The 25,216-nt window shown below is 44.3% G+C and overlaps 1 protein-coding gene across 1 annotated transcript; it reads left to right on the forward strand.

Moving 5' to 3' along the window:
- Nucleotides 1–5,757: 5,757 nt before the first annotated feature.
- Nucleotides 5,758–8,752, forward strand: LOC127316942 (protein ALP1-like). The gene is made up of 3 exons (XM_051347423.2): nt 5,758–5,953; nt 7,314–8,079; nt 8,158–8,752. Exons 2-3 carry the CDS (start codon nt 7,314–7,316, stop codon nt 8,622–8,624), a joined length of 1,233 nt encoding a protein of 410 aa, XP_051203383.1. The 5' UTR covers nt 5,758–5,953; the 3' UTR covers nt 8,625–8,752.
- The last annotated feature ends 16,464 nt before the right edge of the window (nt 8,753–25,216 follow it).

Here is a 25,216-nt window from a genome sequence, read left to right on the forward strand (position 1 = left end):
CTGCAAGTTGTATACACATATCGCTGTCCGGAACCAAAGGCCCCGAAGTGACAGAAATCGGGACAACCGGAGGGGATGGCGGTGATGTGAGGATCACATGTGTTCACGGAGTGTTAATGCTTTGCTCCGGTACTCTATTAAAAGGAGTACCTTAATATCCAGTAGTTTCCCTAGAGGCCCGGCTGCCACCGGCTGGTAGGACAAAAGATGTTGTGCAAGTTTCTCATTACGAGCACGTACGACTATATACGGAACACATGCCTATGGATTGCTTTGTACTTGGACACCGTTTTATTATTATCTGCAAATGCCCTGCTTTGATTGTTACATGAGTTTCTCTCATCCATGCAACGCCCGTCATCCATCCCTGTGCCTACAGTATTTTAATCCTGCTGTTTACTAAAATCACTACTGTCTCTCGTTACTCTTCTTTGTTATTTCGCCATCGCTATAAAACTATTACTATCGATAAACTCTTGCGAGCAAGTCTGTTTCCAGGTGCAGCTGAATTGACAACTCCGCTGTTAAGGCTTTCAAGTATTCTTTGTCTCCCCTTGTGTCGAATCAATAAATTGGGTTTTACTTCCCGCGAAGACTGTTGCGATCCCCTATACTTGTGGGTTATCACCACCACACCGACGCCATGGGGAAGAAATGCTGGCCGTTCCGGAAGACGAAGAACGACCAGGAGGCTAGCGGCTCGCGTTCCGGCAAGAAAGCACGGGTCGGCCGGTACGTCCACGTTGACCTCGCTCGGCAGCTATGGGAGGAAAACCGGCCGGTACCATGGCCGGACACGAACTTGCCGGGAGGGGGCTGCTACCTGAACTCCCGGCGCGTGCCGGTCCCCCCCGTGCCGCGCTCGGGTCGAGAGCGGCGCGACGAGGTGCGGCGCCGCCGCGCGGTGTTGCCGCCGGATCTGCGGGAGGATCCGACGTACGCGCTAAACTCCTACAACTGGATTTCCTTCGGGGCGTGGGAGTTCGACGCGCGGCGCCGCGCAGCCTACCTCGCCGACGTAGACTACTTCGAGCGCGAGATCGCCGCCGAAGAAGAAGAGTACGACCACGAGGACGCGGACGAGGACGGCGACGAGGACGAGGACGGCGACGTGACCATGCCGCAGTACGACCACGACGACGGCGGACCGGCGTGGGATCCGGAGAACCAGCCGCCGGACATTTCGGAGGAGGAGGCCATTGCCATGGCACTCGCCAACAGCGAGCAGGACGAGCTCAACGAGCTCGCTTTGTGGGACGGGCTCGCAATCCAGCTCCGCGAGTCAGCGCTCGCGCAGGGGAGGCCGGCGACTCCTCCGGCCACGCCGACGCGTTCCAACGTCCGCGCTCCGCCTGCTGCTCCAGCGTGGGATCCCTGGCCACAGCCTCCTGCCCGTGCGGCGGTACCTCCTCCACCGCCGGCGTACGCGCTTCCATGGCCGACGCCGCAGCTGATTGACCTCGTCAGCGACGACGACCAGTAGACAGCGCCTATTTTAGCACCCATTTCTGGCTTTTTTATGTCCTTTTTATTATCATGTAAATTATGGCGTATGAATGAAAAAAATTATGCGTCGTGCCACTGGAGCCACCCCCGACGCAAACGGACACCCGGACACTTTCGACCATTTCGCCCGACGCAAACGGACACGACGCGTCCGTTTGGACGTCCGAAATGCGTCGCGCCGCTGGAGATGCCCTAACATAGAATTAAGGAGAAAATAGGCAAGCCAGCCGAGTTTAGTGGCCCACATAACTTCATGTTGATGAAGCCTCTATCAGCGGGAGAATCCAACATGGACAACCCAGTGGCCCACCTAAATAAGTAAGAAGGTCCAATCCCTAGCTCCCAACTCAAACAAGCTGTGAGCTAACTCGAACTGAGCTGGACATGCTCCAAACGAACCCATCACAAAGTAGGCCCATCTTATAACATGATTTTCTCTCCTCAAATCCACTTCCCTTGGAACTCCAGTAGAAGTACTCCAAGTCATCAGATACTTTTTACGAATTTGCATTGTTCAGTTTGGTTCCTAAACAAATAGATGCATGTGAGGATCACAGCGTAAACCATCGTGAATCCCTATGGATCATCCATCAACTACGGCTCTTTGCCTCGACTTGATTTTCAGAAATCAGAAGAGGACGGGAGAGGAAAGATGACAGAAAATGAGTAAATGTGCAACCTGCCGAGCAGGGCAACACACAAAATGACAGGAGGAGCTACCAGTGGCGGAGCGTGAACGAAATGCAAGAGGGGCCAATTCCACGGAAAACATCAAACATGCATAAAAAATATGGCAAGTCATAAAAAAAAGTAAGATAGTACTAGATGGCAATGTCACGACGATATATACATATCTTGTTCACACAAATGCAACTGATATAACATGTTAAAATATATCTGGACATTATGGACAAGTAATTTTTGATTGATCTACAAAAGAAAGGGAAGAATATAATGACCAAAAGACAACTAATTATGACCAATAAATAGTCAGAGTAATGCTCTTTTGTTCTTCTTGGCTTTGAAATTGGCAGTTAAATCTTGATGTATGTTCAAGTTCGACACTTCTTCATCTCGTTCTCTTTTCAAAAAATACTTTCGTCTATTGTTTCCCCATTGCAACCTACATGCTGAACCTAAATAAAAGAAAGAAGGCATCAGTTGAGCAATTCACTGGAGTAATGTGCTTCTAACTACCAGTGCATTCCGATTCTTGACAAAATAAAATAGAATTTAAATGTACTACCTAGCCTGAGAGTTGTCATCTCACGGCTGACCGGTGGCGTGGCTGCAGCCTGCAGGTAGGCGTCAGGCCAGCGAAGCAGCCTCCCACAATGTTTGATCACGACGGCGTGGCACCAAGAAGGAGGACCAAGGCGAGGAGGGGGATCCACGGGAGACCTAGCCATTGGGGAAGCTCGGTGGACCTGGTCTCTGTTCGCAATTTCCTATTCGCTTCTGTGGTTGAACCACAGACTGGTCGAACTGGGGGAAAATGTGAAATTAGGATGTGTCTTCTGATGGGCTAATGATGGGTTGACTTAGAAAACCCAGTAAAAGGAAAATGCATTTTGGAAAGGGGGCAGCAGCCCACTTTCGCCTCCACGAAGCTCTGCCCATGGGAGCAACTATGTTGATAGCCACCTACAATATTGGTTTAGGTGATGTAATTGTCTGCGGAATCTGCAGGTATGATCTGCAAAACGAACCTCCACATTGACTTGGTAGTAGTCGGTTAGTCAAATTATTACGAGAACAAAAAAAAATGAAACGTGGACGCAAAAGATTTGCCTCCATTCATTAAATAAGGAGTGTCATGACATGACAAGTTACAAGGGCCAAGGTCCAGAGAGAAACAAAAGGGATTACTCTTCCAAAATTACATGACCCAAATGCTTTGCCCCCATAGTCTAAGCTCGTAAAAAAATGCTTTTCCCCCGTGCCCACCCATAGCCTAATCTCGATTTTGTAATTGAAGACTGTTCCATTTCGCTCCTTCCAGACCCTCCAACTTATGAGCATGGTGATAGAGGCCATATTTTTCTGCTGTCCACAATGACTTGACGGTGAGGTCGGATGTCCACACTTGCAGTGGCGGAGCTTGAAAGAAATTCATGGGCGGGCTAGGCTAAAAGAGATCATTTTTTTTCGTTCCAAACCATACCTTAGACATTGGCTATTACTAAAAAAATAGTTGTACCCATCGCTGTTGAAATTTGCAAAACAGGAGAGTGGGCTGTCAAAAAAAAATCCTTCATGTTATCAAATTGCTAAGGGGATCACCAGCGGCCCGATGCATTTTGAACACGATTTGTGTCTGTTTGCGTCGGGCACGGACACGAAAATTGGTCACACGTACCCGTGAGACATATTTTTGACTCCGCAATGGTCTTGCCATGCATTAATTAGGCAGAAAAGAGAAATTTTTTTTTTTGGGTGGCCAGGAGTGGCCAGCACATGGGTCTACATTCATGAAATGAGGAGCGAGGGGCTAAGCAGGTCAAAACGGATGTGGAGAAAATTTGGGCCGCGTTTGTGTTTGGACGGACGCTGCGGTCATTTTGCATCAGGCCGTTGGAGATGGTTTTTTTATCCGCGCAGATGCAAACGGACCAAAACGTCCATTTGTATCCCCTCGTTGGAGATGTCCTAACCAAAAATTTGGGAAAAGATAGAATTACATGTTGCTACTGTTCCACTTCAAGCAAGAGATAATGATCATTTTCTGGTTATTCAGTTTCACTTCTCTCATATCTTTTTCTTTTCAAGACAGAATTGATTGTTCTCTGAGTGGCTTTCTCCATGACTGTTGCAATTTGCGAAACTGAAAACACTTTTTTTTTGAACAATCCAATATGCGATCCATGCGAGTACAAAATTGGTAATTGCTACCGGAAGAAATTTTGGGGAAAGAAAGAGAAGAACCTAGGTAGGAAAATTGGATGCGGGATCAATTTCTATAGATGGCCACGACATCGGCTGATGGACCTCCGGCAGGTTCCCTGCAGCCTGGTAACGTAACGTACATGCTTGAGAGCGTTCTGGTGGGCTGCACCTGTGATGGGTACTAGTAAAATGTTTTTTGGCCAAAAACATGGGCGGGCCGTGGCCCTGTTCGGCCCCAACTAAGCTTCGCCAGTGCACACTTGCGTTCGGATGGAGGGAAGCCCAAGCCAATCTTTGCCCAAACAAAAAGCCTCTTGTTGAACTGGTAATGGGAGAAAAGGTGTCCATCGTCTCTTGAGCTTGCTTGCAAAGTGGGCAAAGATCACAACTGTTCCAACCTCTTTTCTCTAGGTGGTTGGCGGTCTAAAGCTTATTGCGTGTAGCTAACCACGCAAAAACTTGATCTTCGGCATGCCCAAGTCTTCTAAACCAACCTATTCATGGTCGTAGCCGTGGCTCCAAAAATTTATGCCTTATATGTTGACTTCGAAAAGTACCCACCATCCGGCATTAGGTTCCAATTAATAGATCAGCAGGTACTACTTTTACGAGAGCATGAAGGCGTTGCAATTGGATAACACTTTTAGGAATTGGCAGTAACCAGTTTGGTTCGTAAGCAAAAAAAGACGCAAGCACTGAGATGAGCAGCATAAACCATCATGAATGCCTGTGGATCATCCATCAGAGCCGCAACGCCATTACTTTTTGCATACGTGAAAACGTCGACGCGAACAGCTCCAACCACTTGAACGTGCGCACGCATCAGTGAATCCCTGTTGATCATCCATCTGAGCCGCACCGCCATTACTTTTTGCATACGTGAAAACATCGACGTGAACAGCTCCAGCCACTTGACGGTGTGCACGCAATCCCTATTACCAACGAGAGTATAGGGGCGCGTTACTTTTCTGGTCCTTCCTTGCCTTGCATCTGTCCAGCAATTTTCGACCCGTTTAAGGCTGCGTTTGTTTGGGCTTCCACTTCAGCTTTTGGGGCTTTTAGAGCCCAAAAGCTGCAGCCCAAACAAACAGCTAGAGATTGAGAAGTGATTTTAGGAAGCGCTGTGAGAAAATAGACTTGAAACGCGGAAGCACCGCGTGGGCTGCTTCCCGAGCTTTCTGCGCTTCCCGAGCGAGACAGACCCAAAGTGCCCCGCCCCGTCCTCCTCCAGACCGACAGCCCCCTTCTCCATTTTCCTTCTCCCCCGTTCCCGGGTAGGGTTAGGGTTGGCGCCGCCCGCCGTCGCCGTTCCGCGCCGCGCGCCGTCGTCGTTCCGCGCCGCCGCCCGCCGTCGCTGCCCGCCGCCCGCCGTCGTCCTCCTCCAGCTCGGGCCATCCCCGTCCGTCGAGGCGCCGCCGTACTCCTCCAGCTCGGCCCGTCCCCTTCCTCGTCTGCGTGGCCGGCGTCCTCCTCCAGCTCGGCCCGCCCCGTTCCTCCCTGAGCTCGGCCCGCCCCGTTCCTCCCTGAGCTCGGCCGGCCAGCTTCCTCTCCAAGCGGCAAGGTGAGGCATTTCCCTCTGTATGGATTGCTTTCAATTGATGCAAATGGTGTGATAATTTGTTGTGATATTGTGTACTGCCTAATTGAAGTGATATGAGTTGGAACATTTGTAATCTGTGGGCATATTCTGTGACCTTGTGGACTGCCTAATTGCTATATATTGTGTACTGCCTAATTGTTGTATTCTGTGATTTTTGCACATAGATAAGATTAATTCTAGTGCTGTGAGTTGATGCAATGTTTATGTATTTAGATGGATCAAGATAAGGCACCTAAGGCAATTTGGGATGCAATGTCTACCACAATATTTTGTGAAATCTGCATGAAACAAAAAAAGGCAGGCAATAGGCCTACTGCTTTCCTTTAGTCCAGAGGGGTACAAGAATCTAGCTAGAGAATTTGGTACTAGGACAGGGAGAAACTACACAAAACCACAATTCAAAAATAAATGGGATTCAACCAAATCATTATATCAAGCATGGGTGCCCATGTTGATGGGACTTCGGCGGTAATGCCGGGAGTGCCAAGAGAAATTCCCGCTGATTTGGTTGACCTTGTAGCCGATGATGAAGGCTCGGCACCAACACCTCCGAGTGTGAATAGAAAGCGTGGGGCTGCTAGGATTGCATGTAGCCCGGGGAAGAAAAAGAAGAATCCCATGCAATTAGAATTCAAGCGTTTTGTTGATCATTGCATTAATGAAGATCGTGGGACATCATCTTCCACCCAAGTAGTTCAAGACATTGAAGCCATAATGAAAGAAGTTGTGGAATGTGGAGCCGTTGAGGGTAGTGTTGAGCATTACATAGCAACTAAAATATTTGGCAAACTTGAAAATCGAGCTTTCTTCTATACCATGAAAACTAAGGAGGGCCGGCTTCGTTGGTTGAAGATGCAATATGAGGATAGGAAGAGAAACTAGAGCTACTTTATTTACATCTATGTCCATCTAAAAATGTATCCTTATGCTACCTTGTTGTTACTACTTTTATGTACCCAAGACTTGGAACATCCTTTTATGTATGGAATTGGTGCTGTTTTGGTGCTATATGGTGCTGTTTTGGTGCTATATTGGTGCTGTTTTGGTGGTATATGGTGCTGTTTTGGTGGTACATGTTGCTGTTTATTCATATATGGTGCTGTTTTGTTGGTACATGTTGCTGTTTATTCATATATGGTGTTGTTTTGGTGGTACATGTTGCTGTTTATTCATATATGGTGCTGTTTTGTTGGTACATGTTGCTGTTTACTCATATATGGTGCTGTTTTGTTGGTACATGTTGCTGTTTACTCATATATGTTGTTGTTTTGTTCATATAAAGTGCTATTTTCTCACATATGTTGTTGCTTGTTGTTTTTAGATGAGCACAAGTCAGAGTAGTGATGAAAGTGACAGCGATGATGGCATCGAGTCCGCACTTATGGAATCAAGAAGGCGTCGGCGGCTACGGAATGCACAAGTGATGTACCAAGTTCTTGAACATTCCGAGAAGCATCTTACAAAGAAAAAGAGGGTAGAACCAAGATGCACCGGACAACAATGGGTATTTGATAACTTGGGCAGCTCGAAGGATTGTTATGACATGTTTAGGATGCATAGGCCATGTTTTGATTCTTTGCATGACACTTTGGTTCAAAAATATGGTCTCAAGGGGTCAAACCGCATGTGTTCCGAGGAGGCAGTTGGAATGTTTCTGTGGACTCTTGGTAGTCCACAATCCGTGACTCAAGTTCAAAACCGATTCAAGAGATCCAGGGAGACAATCAATAGGAAGTTTGCGGAGGTTCTATATTGTGTGAATCAGTTAGCGGGAGATATCATCAAGCCTATTGATCCACAGTTCCCAATAGTGCATGAGAGGCTACGGGATTCTAGATTCACACCTCATTTCAATGGTGCAATTGGTGCAATTGATGGGACACACATACCAGTTATTGTGCCAGCGGTTGATATAGTCAACCATGTTGGTCGCCTTGGATATCCAACACAGAATGTTATGGCTGTTTGTGATTTTGACTTGAGGTTTACCTCCATTGTTGCCGGATGGCCAGGTTCCGTACATGACACAAGGATATTCAAAGATACCTTGCTTAAGTTTGAAGCAAATTTTCCTCATCCTCCTCCAGGTATATGTTTGGCTTGTGCACTCTTCATTACGTCATATTGGTGTCATATATGCTAGCACTAACTTGTGTGTCATTCAGGAAGATACTATCTAGTTGATTCGGGTTATCCCAATCAAGATGGTTATCTTTCACCATATACAGGAACCAAGTACCATCTACCCGAGTTTCGACTAGCTGGACCGCCATCTGGGAAGCAAGAAATATTCAACCATGCTCATTCATCTCTTCGAAATGCTATTGAGAGAGCATTTGGGGTATTGAAGCAGAAATGGCGTATTTTACATGGTATATCAAGTTATCCAATAGAGAAGCAGACAAAGATTATCATTGCATGTCTAGCACTCCATAACTTCATTCGTGATAGTCAATTGTTTGATCTACACTTCTATAGATGCGATATTGATGAGAACTACATGCCTCCGGGGCATGTTAGTTCCACATCCGGAGGCAATGTAGGCGACAATTTAGGAGGGGATCACGTTACCATGAACAACACTCGTGACAACATAGCTAATGCTTTGTTCGCAGCAAGTGGAGGTGTCTAGACATTAGAACACTTCTATCTCTTTTGGGTACATGTGAAGAAGTGAAAAACGTGTTGCTCTTTTGGGTTGATGAGTCGTGTCTTGTAATATATATGTCACAATACTCTCGTATTATCTTGAATATATGTAATGTTTTATATTTAATATGAACAAGTATCGTAAAATAGTCGGAAATAGTTAATCCGTGTCAAATCGGCATTTATACAACTTCTTCAGAATTCAGGGGCATTTCAGAGATTTCATCATTCATCACAGCTCCAGCAGCTATTAACAACACTTCTGCCAAACATCAAATCTCTGCTTCTCACAGCTGCTTTTCCACAGCTCAACAGCTACAACTGCTTCTCAAAAGCTGCAGCCCAAACAAACAGACCCTAATTGTGTGACTAAGTAGCGTTATTGCACGAACCGGTTCTTAAAACACCCTCGGGCCAGACCTTGGAGGACGCACAGTTCATATGTTGCTGGCGATGCAGGAAAATCTTGTACGCAGCCCATGTAAAAAGACTTGTATTTCTATTCCTGTTATGTTTCCTAAGAGCACATGAGACGTCCACCACGGACAATCCATGGCCGGAGCTGGACTGCGTATGAACAGAACCGGAGAAGCAAAAGGATTTTGCTGGAGAGCTAAATACAGTGAGAAATTACAAGACTCGTGATTAGATCGATCCAGACGGGATGGATGGAGTCGTCGTCCTCCGTCTCGAGTTGGCGAGTCACGTACGCTCTCCGGCCGTTCGCCGGCGGCGGCCGGAACCACCCCTTCCTCGACGGAGTTCTCATCATCCACCACGCCAAGGGGCGCCTTCTCCTTCTCGATCGCTCGGAATTCGTGGTAGATTCGCGAAGACTTGGGGAGAGGGAATCAATTGGATTTGGCGGCCCTGTTGCTCTCCCTCGCCATGACGTCCGCGTTCCTCCAAGGCCCCTGCCTCCGAGCTCCCTCTTCGGCGCGGAGGCGCCGCATGGACGCCGACAATCGGGCGGGGGAGCGTTTCCGACACGCACTTCGGCTGCGATCAGGTCGGCTCCCTTCCCCGCTTCGATCGAGGAGCTCTTCTACTCTATTGCACCGGCCAGAGATCCGCTCCGCCTGAGCTCACCGGAGCCGCTGCGACCGCGCGGTGGACATATCATCGACCCCGGAAGATGGAGACCGCAGGGCCTGCTGGGGGCCTCTCCGGGTGCTACCATGGCGGATGGCCCAGTTGCTGCTGCTGGATTGGGCTTGAGCCCAGATGCTACCACATCCATGGCGGCCATGGATGGAGATCGCCACACGTGTCCTGTGACCAAACATCCACCATCCATCGTTAATGGCGGTCTCCGACAGAAGGGCCCAGGAAACCCTAACACCTATATATCCCCCGACGAAGACACCGCCGCTGGTTTTGACCTAGATCTCATTCTCAGCCATTACTGGGACAAATCCAGGGTTCCTGCTCACCCTCCTCCACAAGCTCCTGACACTTTCGGCTGGTGGCGCGGCAAGGTGGCCAGAGATCCGCGCTCCTTCGCGCAGGTCGCCGCCTCTCCTCCGACAATGGGCGATGGCGGGGGACGGTTCGGCGGCGGAAGGGGACGCAACCATCCAAGCCGGGGGCGCGGCCGCAACGTCTGGCAGCGAGACGACGCAGCGCAGACCTCCTCCACCAACCTGCGCGGCTCCAACTCTCACTCTCAGCAGTCCAATGATCGCTGGGAGGCGGCGGCGTGGGAGTCAGAGAAGCGCCGCCAGGAGGCGTCCTCGAAGGCTGGAGGTAACACCGGTACTGCTCAAGGGGCCGGAGCCAGTTCCCTGATGGCTGCCGGCGACCCAACTCCCTGTCTCAATTGCAACCTTGCTGGTCATTATACCGCGCGGTGCCCCACTATCCGCTGCGACCGCTGCAAAAAACTTGGGCATATTACTCAGATTTGCCAAACCATCCTTCCTTGGGAATGCACTCCTTCTATGTGTGGATTCCAAGCTCCTGGTCGTGGTTTTTTCTATATGCCTGATCTGAGTTCCTCCAAATTAATCAAGGAAAGGGCCACCAGTGTGGTGATTACTATCATTGAGGGGAATGCCACCTGCAGAGAGATTGAACAATCCTTCAATCTCATATTTGGGGATAGTTGGAGATGCACTGCAAGGGCTATTGGTCCTAATCAGTATACCATGCGGTTCCCTACTCCTCGTGAGGTGGAAAGGGCGGTGTGCTACGGGGCATCCATGAAACTCAAGACAGCCGATGCGACGGTTAGTCTCTCACCATGGACGGCTTCGGTTGGAGCTAAAGCACAGCTTCAGAAAGCTTGGGTGAAAATTAGCAATATTCCCCTAGACAAAAGATGTGAAGCTAATGTTTTCTATGCTGGTGGTCTCGTTGGTGTATCTCTTGACCTGGAGGCTGCTGATGTCTACGCCTCCTCCTTTTCCTGTAGACAGTGTTGGGCCTCCAAGAGCAGAGGTTTGTAGAACAGCAGCAAGTTTCCCTTAAGTGAATCACCCAAGGTTTATCGAACTCAGGGAGGAAGAGGTCAAAGATATCCCTCTCATGCAACCCTGCAACCACAAAGCAAGAAGTCTCTTGTGTCCCCAACACACCTAATAGGTGCACTAGTTCGGCGAAGAGATAGTGAAATACAGGTGGTATGAATAAGTAGTAGCAACGCAGCAGTAGTAACGCAGTAAAACAGTAAACAAGCAGCGATAGCAGTATTTAGGAACAAGGCCTAGGGATTACACTTTCACTAGTGGACACTCTCAACATTGATCACATAACAGAATAGATAAATGCATACTCTACACTCTTGTTGGATGATGAACACATTGCGTAGGATTACACGAACCCTCAATGCCGGAGTTAACAAGCTCCACAATTCAATGTTCATATTTAAATAACCTTAGAGTGTAAGATAGATCAATATGACTAAACCAAGTACTAACATAGCAAGCACACTGTCACCTTCACACTATGTAGGAGGAATAGATCACATCAATACCATCATAGCAATAGTTAACTTCATAATCTACAAGAGATCATAATCATAGCATACGCCAAGTACTAACACGGATGCACACACCGTCACCATTACACCATGTAGGAGGAATAGACTACTTTAATAACATCACTAGAGTAGCACATAGAATAGTAGTGATACAAAACTCATATATCTCAATCATGTAAAGCAGCTCATGAGATTATTGTATTGAGGTACATGGGAGAGAGATGAACCACATAGCTACAGCGGAGCCCTCAGCCTCGGGGGTGGATTACTCCCTCCTCATCATGGAGGCAGCGATGGCGGTGAAGATGGCGGTGGAGACGGCGGTGGAGATGGCTCCGGGGGCAATTCCCCGTCCCAAACAGGTGCGAACGGCGACTTCTGTCCCCCGAATTGGACTTTCGCGATGGCGGCGGCTCTGGATGGTTTTCTCTGTTTCCGTCCAACTTCTCGATGTTTTTAGGTCAGGGACGAATATATAGGCGGAGAGGCGGCGCAAGGAGGCGGCTGGGGCCCCCACACCATAGGCTGGCGCGGCCAGGGGGCCACCCGCGCCGCCTTATGGTGTGGGCCCCCTGCTGCCCGCCTCCGACTCTCCTTCGGTGTTCCGGAAGCTTCCGGGAATTCCAAGACTTTCGGTGTTGATTTCGTCCGATTCCGAAAATATTTCCTTACTAGGATTTCTGAAACCAAAAACAGCAGAAAACAGCAACTGGCCTTTCGGCATCTCGTCAAGAGGTTAGTTCCTAAAACGCATAAAAATGATATAAAGTGTGAACAAAACATGTTGGTATTGTCATAAAACAAGCATGGAACATCAGAAATTATAGATACGTTGGAGACGTATCAGCATCCCCAAGCTTAGTTCCTACTCGTCCTCGAGTAGGTAAACGATAAAAGATAATTTCTGAGGTGACATGCTACCAACATAATCTTAATCATACCATTGTAAAGCTTATGAGATGAATGCAGCGATTCGAAACAATGTAAATGCAATGAGTAAACAATTGAATCATATAGCAAAGACTTTTCATGAATAGTACTTTCAAGACAAGCATCAATAACTCTTGCATAAGAGTTACTCATAAAGCAATGAATTCTTAGTAAAAGGTATTGAAGCAACACAATGGAAGATTAAGTTTCAGCGGTTGCTTTCAACTTGTAACATGTATATCTTATGGATAGTTGTCAATGCAAAGCAATATAACAAGTGCAATAAGCAAGTATGTAAGAATCAATGCACAGTTAACACAAATGTTTGCTTCTTGAGGTAGAGAGAGATAGGTGAACTGACTCAACAATAAAAGTAAAAGAATGGTCCTTCAAAGAGGAAAGCATCGATTGCTATATTTGTGCTAGAGCTTTTATTTTGAAAACATAAAGAGAGCATAAAAATAAAGTTTTGAGAGGTGTATGTTGTTGTCAACGAATGGTAGCGGGTACTCTAACCCCCTTGCCAGGCAAACCTTCAAAGAGCGGCTCCCATTTTATTTTATTTTGGGTGGCACTCCTTCCAACCTTTCTTTCACAAACCATGGCTAACCGAATCCTCGGGTGCCTGCCAACAATCTCATACCATGAAGGAGTGCCTTTTTATTTTAGTTTTATTATGATGACACTCCTCCCAACCTTTGCTTACACAAGCCATGGCTAACCGAATCTTCGGGTGCCGTCCAACAATCACATACCATGGAGGAGTGTCTATTTTTGTTAATTAATTTGGGACTGGAATCCCATTGCCGGCTCTTTTTGCAAAATTATTGGATAAGCGGATGAAGCCACTAGTCCATTGGTGAAAGTTGCCCAACAAGATTGAAAGATAAACACCACATACTTCCTCATGAGCTATAAAACATTGACACAAATCAGAGGTGATAAATTTTGAATTGTTTAAAGGTAGCACTCAAGCAATTTACTTTGGAATGGCAGGAAATACCATGTAGTAGGTAGGTATGGTGGACACAAATAGCATAGTGTTGTTTGGCTCAAGGATTTGGATGCATGAGAAGTATTCCCTCTCGATACAAGGTTTAGGCTAGCAAGGTTGTTTGAAGCAAACACAAGCACGAACTAGTACAGCAAAACTCACATAAAAGACATATTACAAGCATTATAAGACTATACATCGTCTTCCTTGTTGTTCAAACACCTCACTAGAAAATATCTAGACTCTAGAGAAACCACTCATGCAAACCAAATTTTAACAAGCTCTATGTATTTCTTCACTAATAGGTGCAAAGTATATGATGCAAGAGCTTAAACAAGAGCACAACAATTGCCAAATATCAAGTTATTCAAGACATCATACCAATTACTACATGTAGCATTTCCGTTTCCAACCATATAACAATTAACGAAGCAGTTTCAACCTTCGCCATGAACATTAAAAGCTAAGAACACATGTGTTCATACGAACCAGCGGAGCGTGTCTCTCTCCCACACAAGCATTTATTCAACAAAAACAAAAACAAGAAGCATACTGACGCTCCAAGAAAAGCACATAAGATGTGACCGAATAAAAATATAGTTTCAAGAGAAGGAACCTGATAATTTGTCGATGAAGAAGGGGATGCCTTGGGCATCCCCAAGCTTAGACGCTTGAGTCTTCTTGATATATGCAGGGGTGAACCACCGGGGCATCCCCAAGCTTAGAGCTTTCACTCTTCTTGATCATAGTATATCATCCTCCTCTCTTGACCCTTGAAAACTTCCTTCACACCAAACTTCTCATAAACTTCATTAGAGGGTTTAGTACATAATCAAAAACTCACATGTTCAGAGGTGACACAATCATTCTTAACACTTCTGGACATTGCTCAAAGCTACTGGAAGGTAATGGAACAAATAAATCCACCCAACACAGCGAAAGAAGCAATGCGAAATAAAAGGCAGAATCTGTCAAAACAGAACAGTCCGTAAAGACGAATTTTTAATAAATACTTCCGTTGCTCAGATCAGAAAACTCAAAACTAATGAAAGTTGCGTACATATCTGAGGAACACGCATGTAAATTGGAATATTTTTCTGATTTTTCTACAGAGAAAACAGCCCAGATTCGTGACAGATAGAAATCTGTTTCTGCGCAGAAATCCAAATCTAGTATCAACCTTCGATTAGAGGCTTCACTTGGCACAACAAAACACAAAACTAAGATAAGGAGAGGTTGCTACAGTAGTAAACAACTTTCAAGACACAAATATAAAACAAAATACTGTAGCAAAATAACACATGGGTTATCTCCCAAGAAGTTCTTTTCTTTATAGCCATTAAGATGGGCTCAGCAGTTTTAATGATGCACTCGCAAGAAATAATATTTGAAGCAAAAGAGAGCATCAAGAAGCAAGTTCAAAACAAATTTAAGCCTAACATGCTTCCTATGCATAGGAATCTTGTAAATAAACAAATTCATGAAGCATAATGCAACAAGCATAGAAAGATAAAACAAGTGTAGCTTGAAAAATTTCAGCACATAGAGAGGTGTTTTAGTAACATGAAAATTTCTACAACCATATTTTCCTCTCTCATAATAACTTTCAGTAGCATCATTGATGAAATCCACAATATGCCCATCACTTAAAACATTCTTATCATGGTTCATATGCATAGAAGTATCATTAATTTTGGCATAAGAAGAGTTCTTCTCATTAATAGTAATTGGAGCAGGATTATTATCAAGAATTTGAACATGGTAAACAAGTTGCATATTAAGGGAATCGTTTTTGGTAACCCAATCATGACTATGACAAGTTTCATAAGGGTAGTTATAACCTATATCATAGCATTCTTTATAATAATCATCAAAGATCGGAGGCACAGTGTCATCATAAGAAATAGAATAGTTATCTTTCACAGTCGGTTTATCTATGACCATACCATCGTTGTTATTAGAAGGAGATGTATCAAACACATAATGATCAGTAGCAAAAGGATTTTCAAACACCTCTTCCCCAAGCTTAGAGCTTTCTATATCATTATGGGAGGAAGCATGGATAGCACTGACACTATGGCAATTATTATCATCATCATTTTCAGAATTAGTTTCCCAGAGATTTGCAATATCAAAAGTAGTGTGCTCATTCAAATCATGATCTCTAATGTATGTAAAGGGCATAGGAAGATCATCATATTTAGATTCATTATCACAATAATCATTAGGAGCAACATACTTACGGTTACTTAGCGTTATCTCATTCACGCGGGGATACGCCGTTACCTCTTTCTTTTTATTCTCCTTCTTCTTCCTCTTCTTCTTCTTCGTTCCTTCTTCTTCTTCTTCTTCTCTTCCTTCTCCTCATTTCCTTCTTTAGGAGGAAGAGGCTTGAAGGGTGGCTTGTCCGCATAACCTGATTTACTTTTAGAAACAATAGAAGAAACTTGGGAGGATTCCTCCTTTTCATTAATTAGTTCAAAACACATGGCGGTCCTATCATATTTTGGCAAGGTGTCGTCTTCTAAAATATTTTGTATGTAAGTATTTGTATGGCTATTATCAATGCAATAAGAAAAACACCCATGCAGGACATCATCAATATCAAGATCACTCATATGTAACAAAGAGATTTTTCTCGACAGTTCTTCACACCCCAAAAATAAAGTAAGTTCATCATGCTGATTAGGAGTAATTTCATCATCACAATACAAATTTGCAGCACTCATTGGGTTCAAATTATCATTGGAGGAGCATTGAAAATTAAAATGACCCACTTCATGGCAAACTTCACAAATAAAAGGATAGAGGACACAAACTTTTTTACCAAGATCATCTAGCGCCCTAGACCACTTTCTAGTTTTTTCATTAGTATGATGGATACAATATTCATCTTCGATTTGATTAATTCCACAAGGTCTATGCATTCCACAAAAATTAACATGCTTATAGGAAATAGCATTCTTAGGAGTTTGAGCATGCTTATTGCAATAATTAACAACAATTTCATTCTTCATGCAAGCCTCTTTAAAAGGTTCATGATACTTATCAAAATTCTTCTTAGGCAATTCAAAATGAGAAGCAAAGGATTTATAAAGATTTGCAGCAACTTGAGAGTCAAGACCATAAGTAGCACTCATATTTCGAAATTTATCGGTATCCATAAAAGCTTCAATGCATTCATAATCATAATTTATACCTGACTCTTTACCTTCATTGTTCTCCCATCCTTCAGCGTTCTCCTTAATCCGATCAAGAAGATCCCACCTACCTTCAACCTCCTTGCTTGTGAAAGATCCCTCCGAACACGCGTCCAGATAGTCCTTGTGTTGTCCTGAAAGCCTCGCATAAAAATTATTAACAATAACATTACGGGGGAGCTCATGAATGGGACATTTGAGCATTAGTGATTTCAATCTCCCCCACGCTTGAGAAATACTCTCTCCATCACGAGGATAAAAGTTATAAATATAATTCCTATCAATATGCACTTCATGAGGAGGATAAAATTTAGAATAAAAGAGAGATGCAATTTCCTCCCAACCAAGAGAATGACTATTCTCTAACAATTTATACCAATGTGCCGCTTTACCAGACAGCGAAACGGAGAATAGCTTCTTCTTCACTTCATCCATAGAGATACCTGCACACTTGAATAACCCGCATAATTCGTGCAAAAACAGTAAATGATCTCTAGGATGGACAGTTCCATCCCCTTTATAGTGGTTGTCCATAACACGTTCAATAATTTTCATAGGTATTTTATACGGAATACTTTCAGCAGGTGGATTTAAAATATCAGAAGCATCATTAGAGTTATTGCATATGGGAGATAAAGTATTATCAGGGCAAATTTTCTCCCCTAAAGATGGGAAGCTAAAAAGATCACAAAAACTAGCTTCCCCAAGCTTAGACTTCTCCATAGCATTAGTAGTAATTGCATTCATACTAATAACATCGCTACTAGCATGCAAATAAGGTTCCATAGGTTTTTTAATTTTCGCATCAAACAATTCTAAATCAGGAAAAAGACTAAAAAGCTCACAAATTTTGTTGTTGTTTTCCATTATGCCTAACTAGTGTAAACAAGAAACAAAAAGTTGCAATTGCAGGATCTAAAGGAAATAGCTTCGAGTACTTACAATGGCGCCGGAAAATAGCTTAGTAGCCGGGATCCGGAGTGTGAGTACCTTTTACCTTTCCTCCCCGGCAACGGCGCTAGAAAATAGCTTGATGTCTACGCCTCCTCCTTTTCCTGTAGACAGTGTTGGGCCTCCAAGAGCAGAGGTTTGTAGAACAGCAGCAAGTTTCCCTTAAGTGAATCACCCAAGGTTTATCGAACTCAGGGAGGAAGAGGTCAAAGATATCCCTCTCATGCAACCCTGCAACCACAAAGCAAGAAGTCTCTTGTGTCCCCAACACACCTAATAGGTGCACTAGTTCGGCGAAGAGATAGTGAAATACAGGTGGTATGAATAAGTAGTAGCAACGCAGCAGTAGTAACGCAGTAAAACAGTAAACAAGCAGCGATAGCAGTATTTAGGAACAAGGCCTAGGGATTACACTTTCACTAGTGGACACTCTCAACATTGATCACATAACAGAATAGATAAATGCATACTCTACACTCTTGTTGGATGATGAACACATTGCGTAGGATTACACGAACCCTCAATGCCGGAGTTAACAAGCTCCACAATTCAATGTTCATATTTAAATAACCTTAGAGTGTAAGATAGATCAATACGACTAAACCAAGTACTAACATAGCAAGCACACTGTCACCTTCACACTATGTAGGAGGAATAGATCACATCAATACCATCATAGCAATAGTTAACTTCATAATCTACAAGAGATCATAATCATAGCATACGCCAAGTACTAACACGGATGCACACACCGTCACCATTACACCATGTAGGAGGAATAGACTACTTTAATAACATCACTAGAGTAGCACATAGAATAGTAGTGATACAAAACTCATATGAATCTCAATCATGTAAAGCAGCTCATGAGATTATTGTATTGAGGTACATGGGAGAGAGATGAACCACATAGCTACAGTGGAGCCCTCAGCCTCGGGGGTGGATTACTCCCTCCTCATCATGGAGGCAGCGATGGCGGTGAAGATGGCGGTGGAGATGGCTCCGGGGGCAATTCCCCGTCCCGGCAGGGTGCCGGAACAGCGACTTCTGTCCCCCGAATTGGACTTTCGCGATGGCGGCGGCTCTGGATGGTTTTCTCTGTTTCCGTCCAACTTCTCGATGTTTTTAGGTCAGGGACGAATATATAGGCGGAGAGGCGGCGCAAGGAGGCGGCTGGGGCCCCCACACCATAGGCTGGCGCGGCCAGGGGGCCACCCACGCCGCCTTATGGTGTGGGCCCCCTGCTGCCCACCTCCGACTCTCCTTCGGTGTTCCGGAAGCTTCCGGGAATTCCAAGACTTTCGGTGTTGATTTCGTCCGATTCCGAAAATATTTCCTTACTAGGATTTCTGAAACCAAAAACAGCAGAAAACAGCAACTGGCCTTTCGGCATCTCGTCAATAGGTTAGTTCCGGAAAACGCATAAAAATGATATAAAGTGTGAACAAAACATGTTGGTATTGTCATAAAACAAGCATGGAACATCAGAAATTATAGATACGTTGGAGACGTATCAGCTGCCACTCTGCACAAACCTGAATATGTCAAAGTTTTGATTGGCTGTAGAGACATTGAGAGGATTCCTGCTAGTGCTGAAGGTTGCCTTGGTGACAATTTCTATGACTTTTATTATGAGGTAGACAAAATTGTGGTCGGAGGAAATCCTAAAGACACTTCTAATGTGGCTGTTGGCAATTCGGGTGCTCCTTCCCCGAAGAGACCAAGATTCGAGCAGAGTAACAATGTTACTGAGGAGAATTCTGATACACAGCTCATAAGCAGTCAGACAGAATCTGTCCACCAGGGACGCCAGCATGAAAATGTTACCATCACAGATGTTACAGAGGAAGTGGATACACAGGAATCGGAAGACGATAGCACTGGTGGTGAACTTCTTATTGAAACAATAGCAAGAGAACATAAAGATGCCCTTCTTAAACCTGGTATGACTCCTAATAAGTGGCTTATTCCCTGCCCCATTCTTAATGTCAATCCTCTGAACCCTATTGCTGCTCCCATTTCATCCTTGCTGTTACCTTCTTCTCACAATCTATCGGATGAAGCCTGGCCTCCGCTTCCTGTGATAACAGATGTCACTGACTTGGTTAATTCCCCTACGAACGTTTCCTCAGATTACCAGGTCCAGTCTCCTGAGCTCCCTGCGGAAGACAAGGAGGATGACAATCAGGAGGAGCCGGCTGCCCCAAGCCGCAGGGTTCCAGCAGATGCAAACATGAACATCATGGATAAAGTGGAGAAAGTAGCCAAGAAGAGGAACTTGGAAGGTAATATAGCTGTGCCTATCTCTGATTCTAATTCCTTCGTTGCGCTTTCGAACACTGAATTGATATGTAGAGCTTTAAAAATGGGGGTTCACATTCCTGACAATGATTTTACCGCCATTGACATCCTTAGAGACTTGGAAACTTCTAGAAATGATTTGGCCAACAAAAACGTGTCCACCCAATTGCATGCTGATAATCTTTACATTGAAAACAATATTGGTAACTCGACCCCTCTATCCATGGACTGGATACCTTCCTCTGACAATGATGAACCCTTCACTATAGTTAGAAATAGAGGGAAAAAATCGGCGCGGAAAAAACCTGTTGTGCTTGTATCTAGACCTAACACGAGAAGTCAAGCCAAGAATGGCTCCCCCTCTGGTGACAAATCTACCCAGATTCCTGGTAGAGTCACTAGAAAACGTGTTAAACCAAGTCGTTTTAAATGAAAGGTCTCATTTGGAACAGTAGGAGTGTGGGAAAGAAAGGAGTGGTCTCATGCATTAAAGATATGATTTCTGATTATTCCCTAGATTTTGTTGGCATCCAAGAAACCATGAAACAGGATTATAATCTAAGCTTCTTCCGCAAGTTGGACCCGGGTAATTCTTTCTTTTGGAAATGGGTCCCTTCCGTTGGTAAATCTGGTGGTATTCTTTGTGGGGTTAGAAGCGAATCGTTGGAAGTAAATGCTGTTAAGCTAGGCAAATACATCCTTCAATTTGTTCTGTGGGACAAAATTCATAAAACGAATTGGGCACTTGTTATTGTCTATGGTGCTCCTCATGAGGAGCAGAAGCTAGAATTCCTTACCGAGCTAGCTGCTTTCTGTCACAATCTTCTTATGCCTTATATCGTTGGAGGTGATTTTAATATCATAAGACATAGTGGTGAGAAGAATAAAAATTTTGTGCATTCGCATTCTATTGATATTTTCAATTCTGTTATCCACACCTTAGGGCTCCGTGAGATTTTCATGCATGGAGGTCGTTTCACTTGGTCTAACAAGCAAGCTTCCCCTACATTAGAAAAATTAGATCGTTTCCTTATGTCACCTGATTGGGAGGACATGTTTCCTCTTGTCTCGGTTAGAAAGCTGGTTAGAGATATCTCAGATCACAATGCTTTACTCCTTGACACTGGTACGAAATCGCCTATTGCAAATAAATCGAGGGATTTCAGATTTGACATTTCCTGGTTCAAACATGCTGATTTCTTGCCTATTGTTACTGATATCTGGAATAAGCGAGTTTATAGCGAGGATCCCATTGACATTTTAAATATCAAGCTGAAACGCTTCAAAAAATTCTTCAAAGGTTGGGGATCAAATTTATATGGGCACACTAAAAAAAAGAAAATGGATTTAAAAGAGGAATTAGCATATATTGAAGAGTTAGAGGAAACCTGTGAGCTTTCGAGTGATCTGAATTTGAAAAAAACAATGATCATGGTCGAACTCATGGAGATATATAAAAATGAGGAATTGCTGTGGTATCAAAAAGCACATGAGAGATGGCTCCTTGAGGGTGATTTGAATACAAGTTATTTTCATCGAGTGGCCAATGGTCGCAAAAGAAAAAATACTATGTTATCCCTTGATGACAATGGTGTGATTATTGAAGGAACAGATAATCTCTTGAGTCATGCTACCTCTTATTATAAAACCCTGTTTGGGCCGGCTCCTGGGAACCTTTTTCCTCTTAACCATTCAATGTGGAAGTCGCATGAGAAGATGGACGATGTTGATAATGAGATTATCAGTAGGCCTTTCTCTGTTGAGGAAGTGAGAGATGCACTATTCTCAATGAAGAAAAACAAAGCTCCTGGCCCTGATAATATACCTATCGAATTTTACCAACACTGTTGGCATATTGTCAAGAATGATATAATGAACCTCTTCTATGCTTTTCATGATGGTTCCCTGGATGTACAGCGCCTTAATTATGGCATCATCACGCTTTTGCCGAAAATGTCGGATGCTAACAAAATAAGTCAATACAGGCCTATCTGCCTCCTTAGATGCATTTATAAGTTGCTTACTAAAGTCCTTACCATTAGAGTGGAACCCTTCCTTCCAAAGATTATTAGTTCTCATCAAAATGCTTTTATGAAAAACAGAACGATTGTTGATGGGATTATGTCTCTTCATGAGCTCATGCACCATACACATGTCAAAAAACATGTTGGAGTTATCCTTAAACTTGATTTTGAAAAGGCCTTCGACAAGGTAAATTGGAATTTCCTCCTAGACAGCCAACGAGCCATGGGTTTTGGGGATTTTTGGTGTAACAAAGTTGAAAAAATCCTGCAGAATGGCACGGTCTCGGTTAAGATCAATAATGTAACTGGCCCTCACTTTCAAAGCTCGAAAGGGGTTCGTCAAGGCGATCCCCTATCCCCCTTCCTTTTTAACTCCGCAGCGCAATGTCTTACCAAAATGGTCCTGGAGGCTCAAGGAAATGGCCTCCTTACTGGTTTGGCTCCTGACCTTGTTGATAAAGGTGTAGCAATTATGCAATATGCTGACGACACAGTTCTTTGTCTCGTTCATGATAATGACAAGGCCATTAACCTGAAACTCCTACTATACCTTTTCGAATTAATGTCGGGTTTGAAGATAAACTATCAGAAAAGCGAGATTTTCCTTATTGGAGGAGATAATGATATTGCGAGTTTCTATGCTGACATGTTTGGATGCCAAATTGGGAACTTGCCCATGAAATATTTGGGAGTTCCGGTTTCCTTCCGATGCTTAAAAAATTCTGATCTAGATTTTGTGGAAAGCAAATTCATTAAAAAACTCGATGCTTGGATTGGTGGAGCCTCTTCCTCAGGAGGGAGGTTGACCTTAGTTGATGCATGTTTATCCAATCTCCCCTCTTATATTATGTCCATGTTCTTGTTGAATAAAACCTTTATAGAGAAGTTGGATAAACATAGACGACGGTTTTTTTGGCATGGAAAAAAACAGAGGAAAGGATATTACATGGTCAAATGGACCAGAGTTTGTCGTTCAAAAAAGAAAGGTGGATTAGGTGTTAAAGACCTAAGAAAGCAAAACATAAGCCTATTATGCAAATGGTGGTGGAAACTAGACACCCTTGATGGTTTATGGCAGAAAATTGTTAAAGCAAAATATTTGAGGAACAAAACTGTGGCTACGGTCACTTCTAGGTTCAATGATTCCCCATGTTGGAAATCTATTTTGAAAGTGAAAGATACTTATTTGGCTGGGAGAATGGTAATGCTGAAAAAAGGAAACATTACCAGGCTTTGGAAAGACTCTATCATGGGCGAGCAGCCTTTCTGTGATCAATTTCCTGTTTTGTTTAACCTATGTCAGGTACAGGATTGTACCATTAAAAGTTGCAGGGAGGCAAACTTTGAAATCCCTTTTCGCAGATGTTTGAGAGGTGAGTTAATGGACCATTGGCAATATATCCTAAACATTTTGTTCTCGGTTCCCCCTTGTGATGATGATGATAAAATTGCTTGGTCTTTAAATAAGAATGCTGTTTTCTCTACTAGATCTGTGTACACTCTTTTGGAAAAACCCCTAGTTGGAAGTAATAACAAGTGGATTTGGAAAGCCAAAATGCCACTGAAAATTAAGATTTTCATGTGGCAACTTTGCCAAGATGCTGTCCTTACTCGAGAGAATATGAAAAAAAGGAAATGGCCTGGATCACCAACTTGTTCCTTTTGCAGACAAGTCGAGTCGAATGATCACATCTTCTTTACCTGTAACACTTCGAGAGTGGTTTGGGGGGTCTTGGCATCGGCTATGGGGGTGAGATGCGTCCCTAATTCTTTTTGGCAAGCCATGGCTTGGCTTCACGCGTATTCCCCTGGCTTTGAGAGATTCTATACCATCATCATTGCCGCTATATGTTGGGCAATCTGGAATGTGAGGAATAAAATCACTTTTGATAAACATATACTGAGATCGCCGAGTGAAATTTCATACTTTGCGGTGGCTTTGATTGTTTACTGGACAGGTTTACAAAAACCGGAGGACAAGAGCTACTTGAGCGAAGGTGCGAAGAAGATGGCTCAGGCGGCGGCAGCAGTCTACTCAAGGCGTGCAACAACTTCGCCAAACCAGACGCAGATGCTGCTGATCAAGGGAGCCTAAGGAGTCACTCTTATTGGCCGAGTTTGATGAGAAGTGAAGATGATCTCAGGCTTTTGCTGTTGAAAACTGCTGTTTCCTTTGTTGTCTGTTATCCGCTGTCCCCTTATGGGTGTGATGTGAACTTGTTTGTCTAGTACTAGTATAGGTGGTGTCAGGTTTTTGCCCCATAGTGGGCATCTCGATGTCGAGTACCCACAGTGGGTTTCCTGGCACTGCCCCAGCTCGCTTCCCTTCTCCCTACCCCCTCTCTGTTGTAACATAACTGAACTTGTTCTTTCCGTTTCTTGCAATGGAAAGGGGTGGAAGCCCGGTTGGAAAAAAAATGTAAAAAGAAATCTTAAGCTCACTCTCCCTTACACTACTTCATACCTCTCTCTTCAAATCAACACAAACGTAATCCAAATCGAAATAAGCTATACATGAAAAAGATGCATGTCGATGATATGAATCAATTTCCACAATCGGTTTCGATTTTCGTCAGTAGTAAATCGTCAATTTTGTGTATGAAGTTTTAAACGAATTTTGCCAAATTCATCGGACGCGCTCAACCATTTGAAATTTCCTTTGGGGAGTGGATTCACCTCACCATTCCGATGACTTTCATGTTGAAAGGTTTTTGTTTTGGTGGACATGGACGGATAAATAAATGACTCGCTGGTATACTCTAATGTGTACGTATGTGTGAGTATAGTTTGGATTACTTTTGCTCAACTTCTCGCTTGCCATCTTCATGGATGGCGACGAGGTGATGCTATGTGAGAGGTGATAATCCATGGTGGTGACGGCATGGTAATGTTCATTTTCGTGGTCGACGACGTGGTGATGCTTGTGACCGGCGTGACCGAAAGGGTCATGGTAGTATTCAGCTTCGTCGGCGGCGACATGGTTATGCTTGTGGCGGGCGTGAACGGCGGTGTCATGGTCGTGTTTGTCTTCGTGGTCGGCGACGTGCTGATGCTTGTGACCAGCGTGACCGGCGGTGTCATGGTGATCTTCGTCTTCGTGGTCGACAACATGGTGATGCTTGTGACGGACGTGAACAACAGTGTCATGGTGGTGTTCGTCTTCGTGTCGGGACGTGGTGGTGCTTGTGACCGGCA

The sequence above is a fragment of the Lolium perenne genome, chromosome 7 (genome assembly GCF_019359855.2).
Source record: "Lolium perenne isolate Kyuss_39 chromosome 7, Kyuss_2.0, whole genome shotgun sequence".
NCBI classification, from domain to species: Eukaryota; Viridiplantae; Streptophyta; class Magnoliopsida; order Poales; family Poaceae; genus Lolium; species Lolium perenne.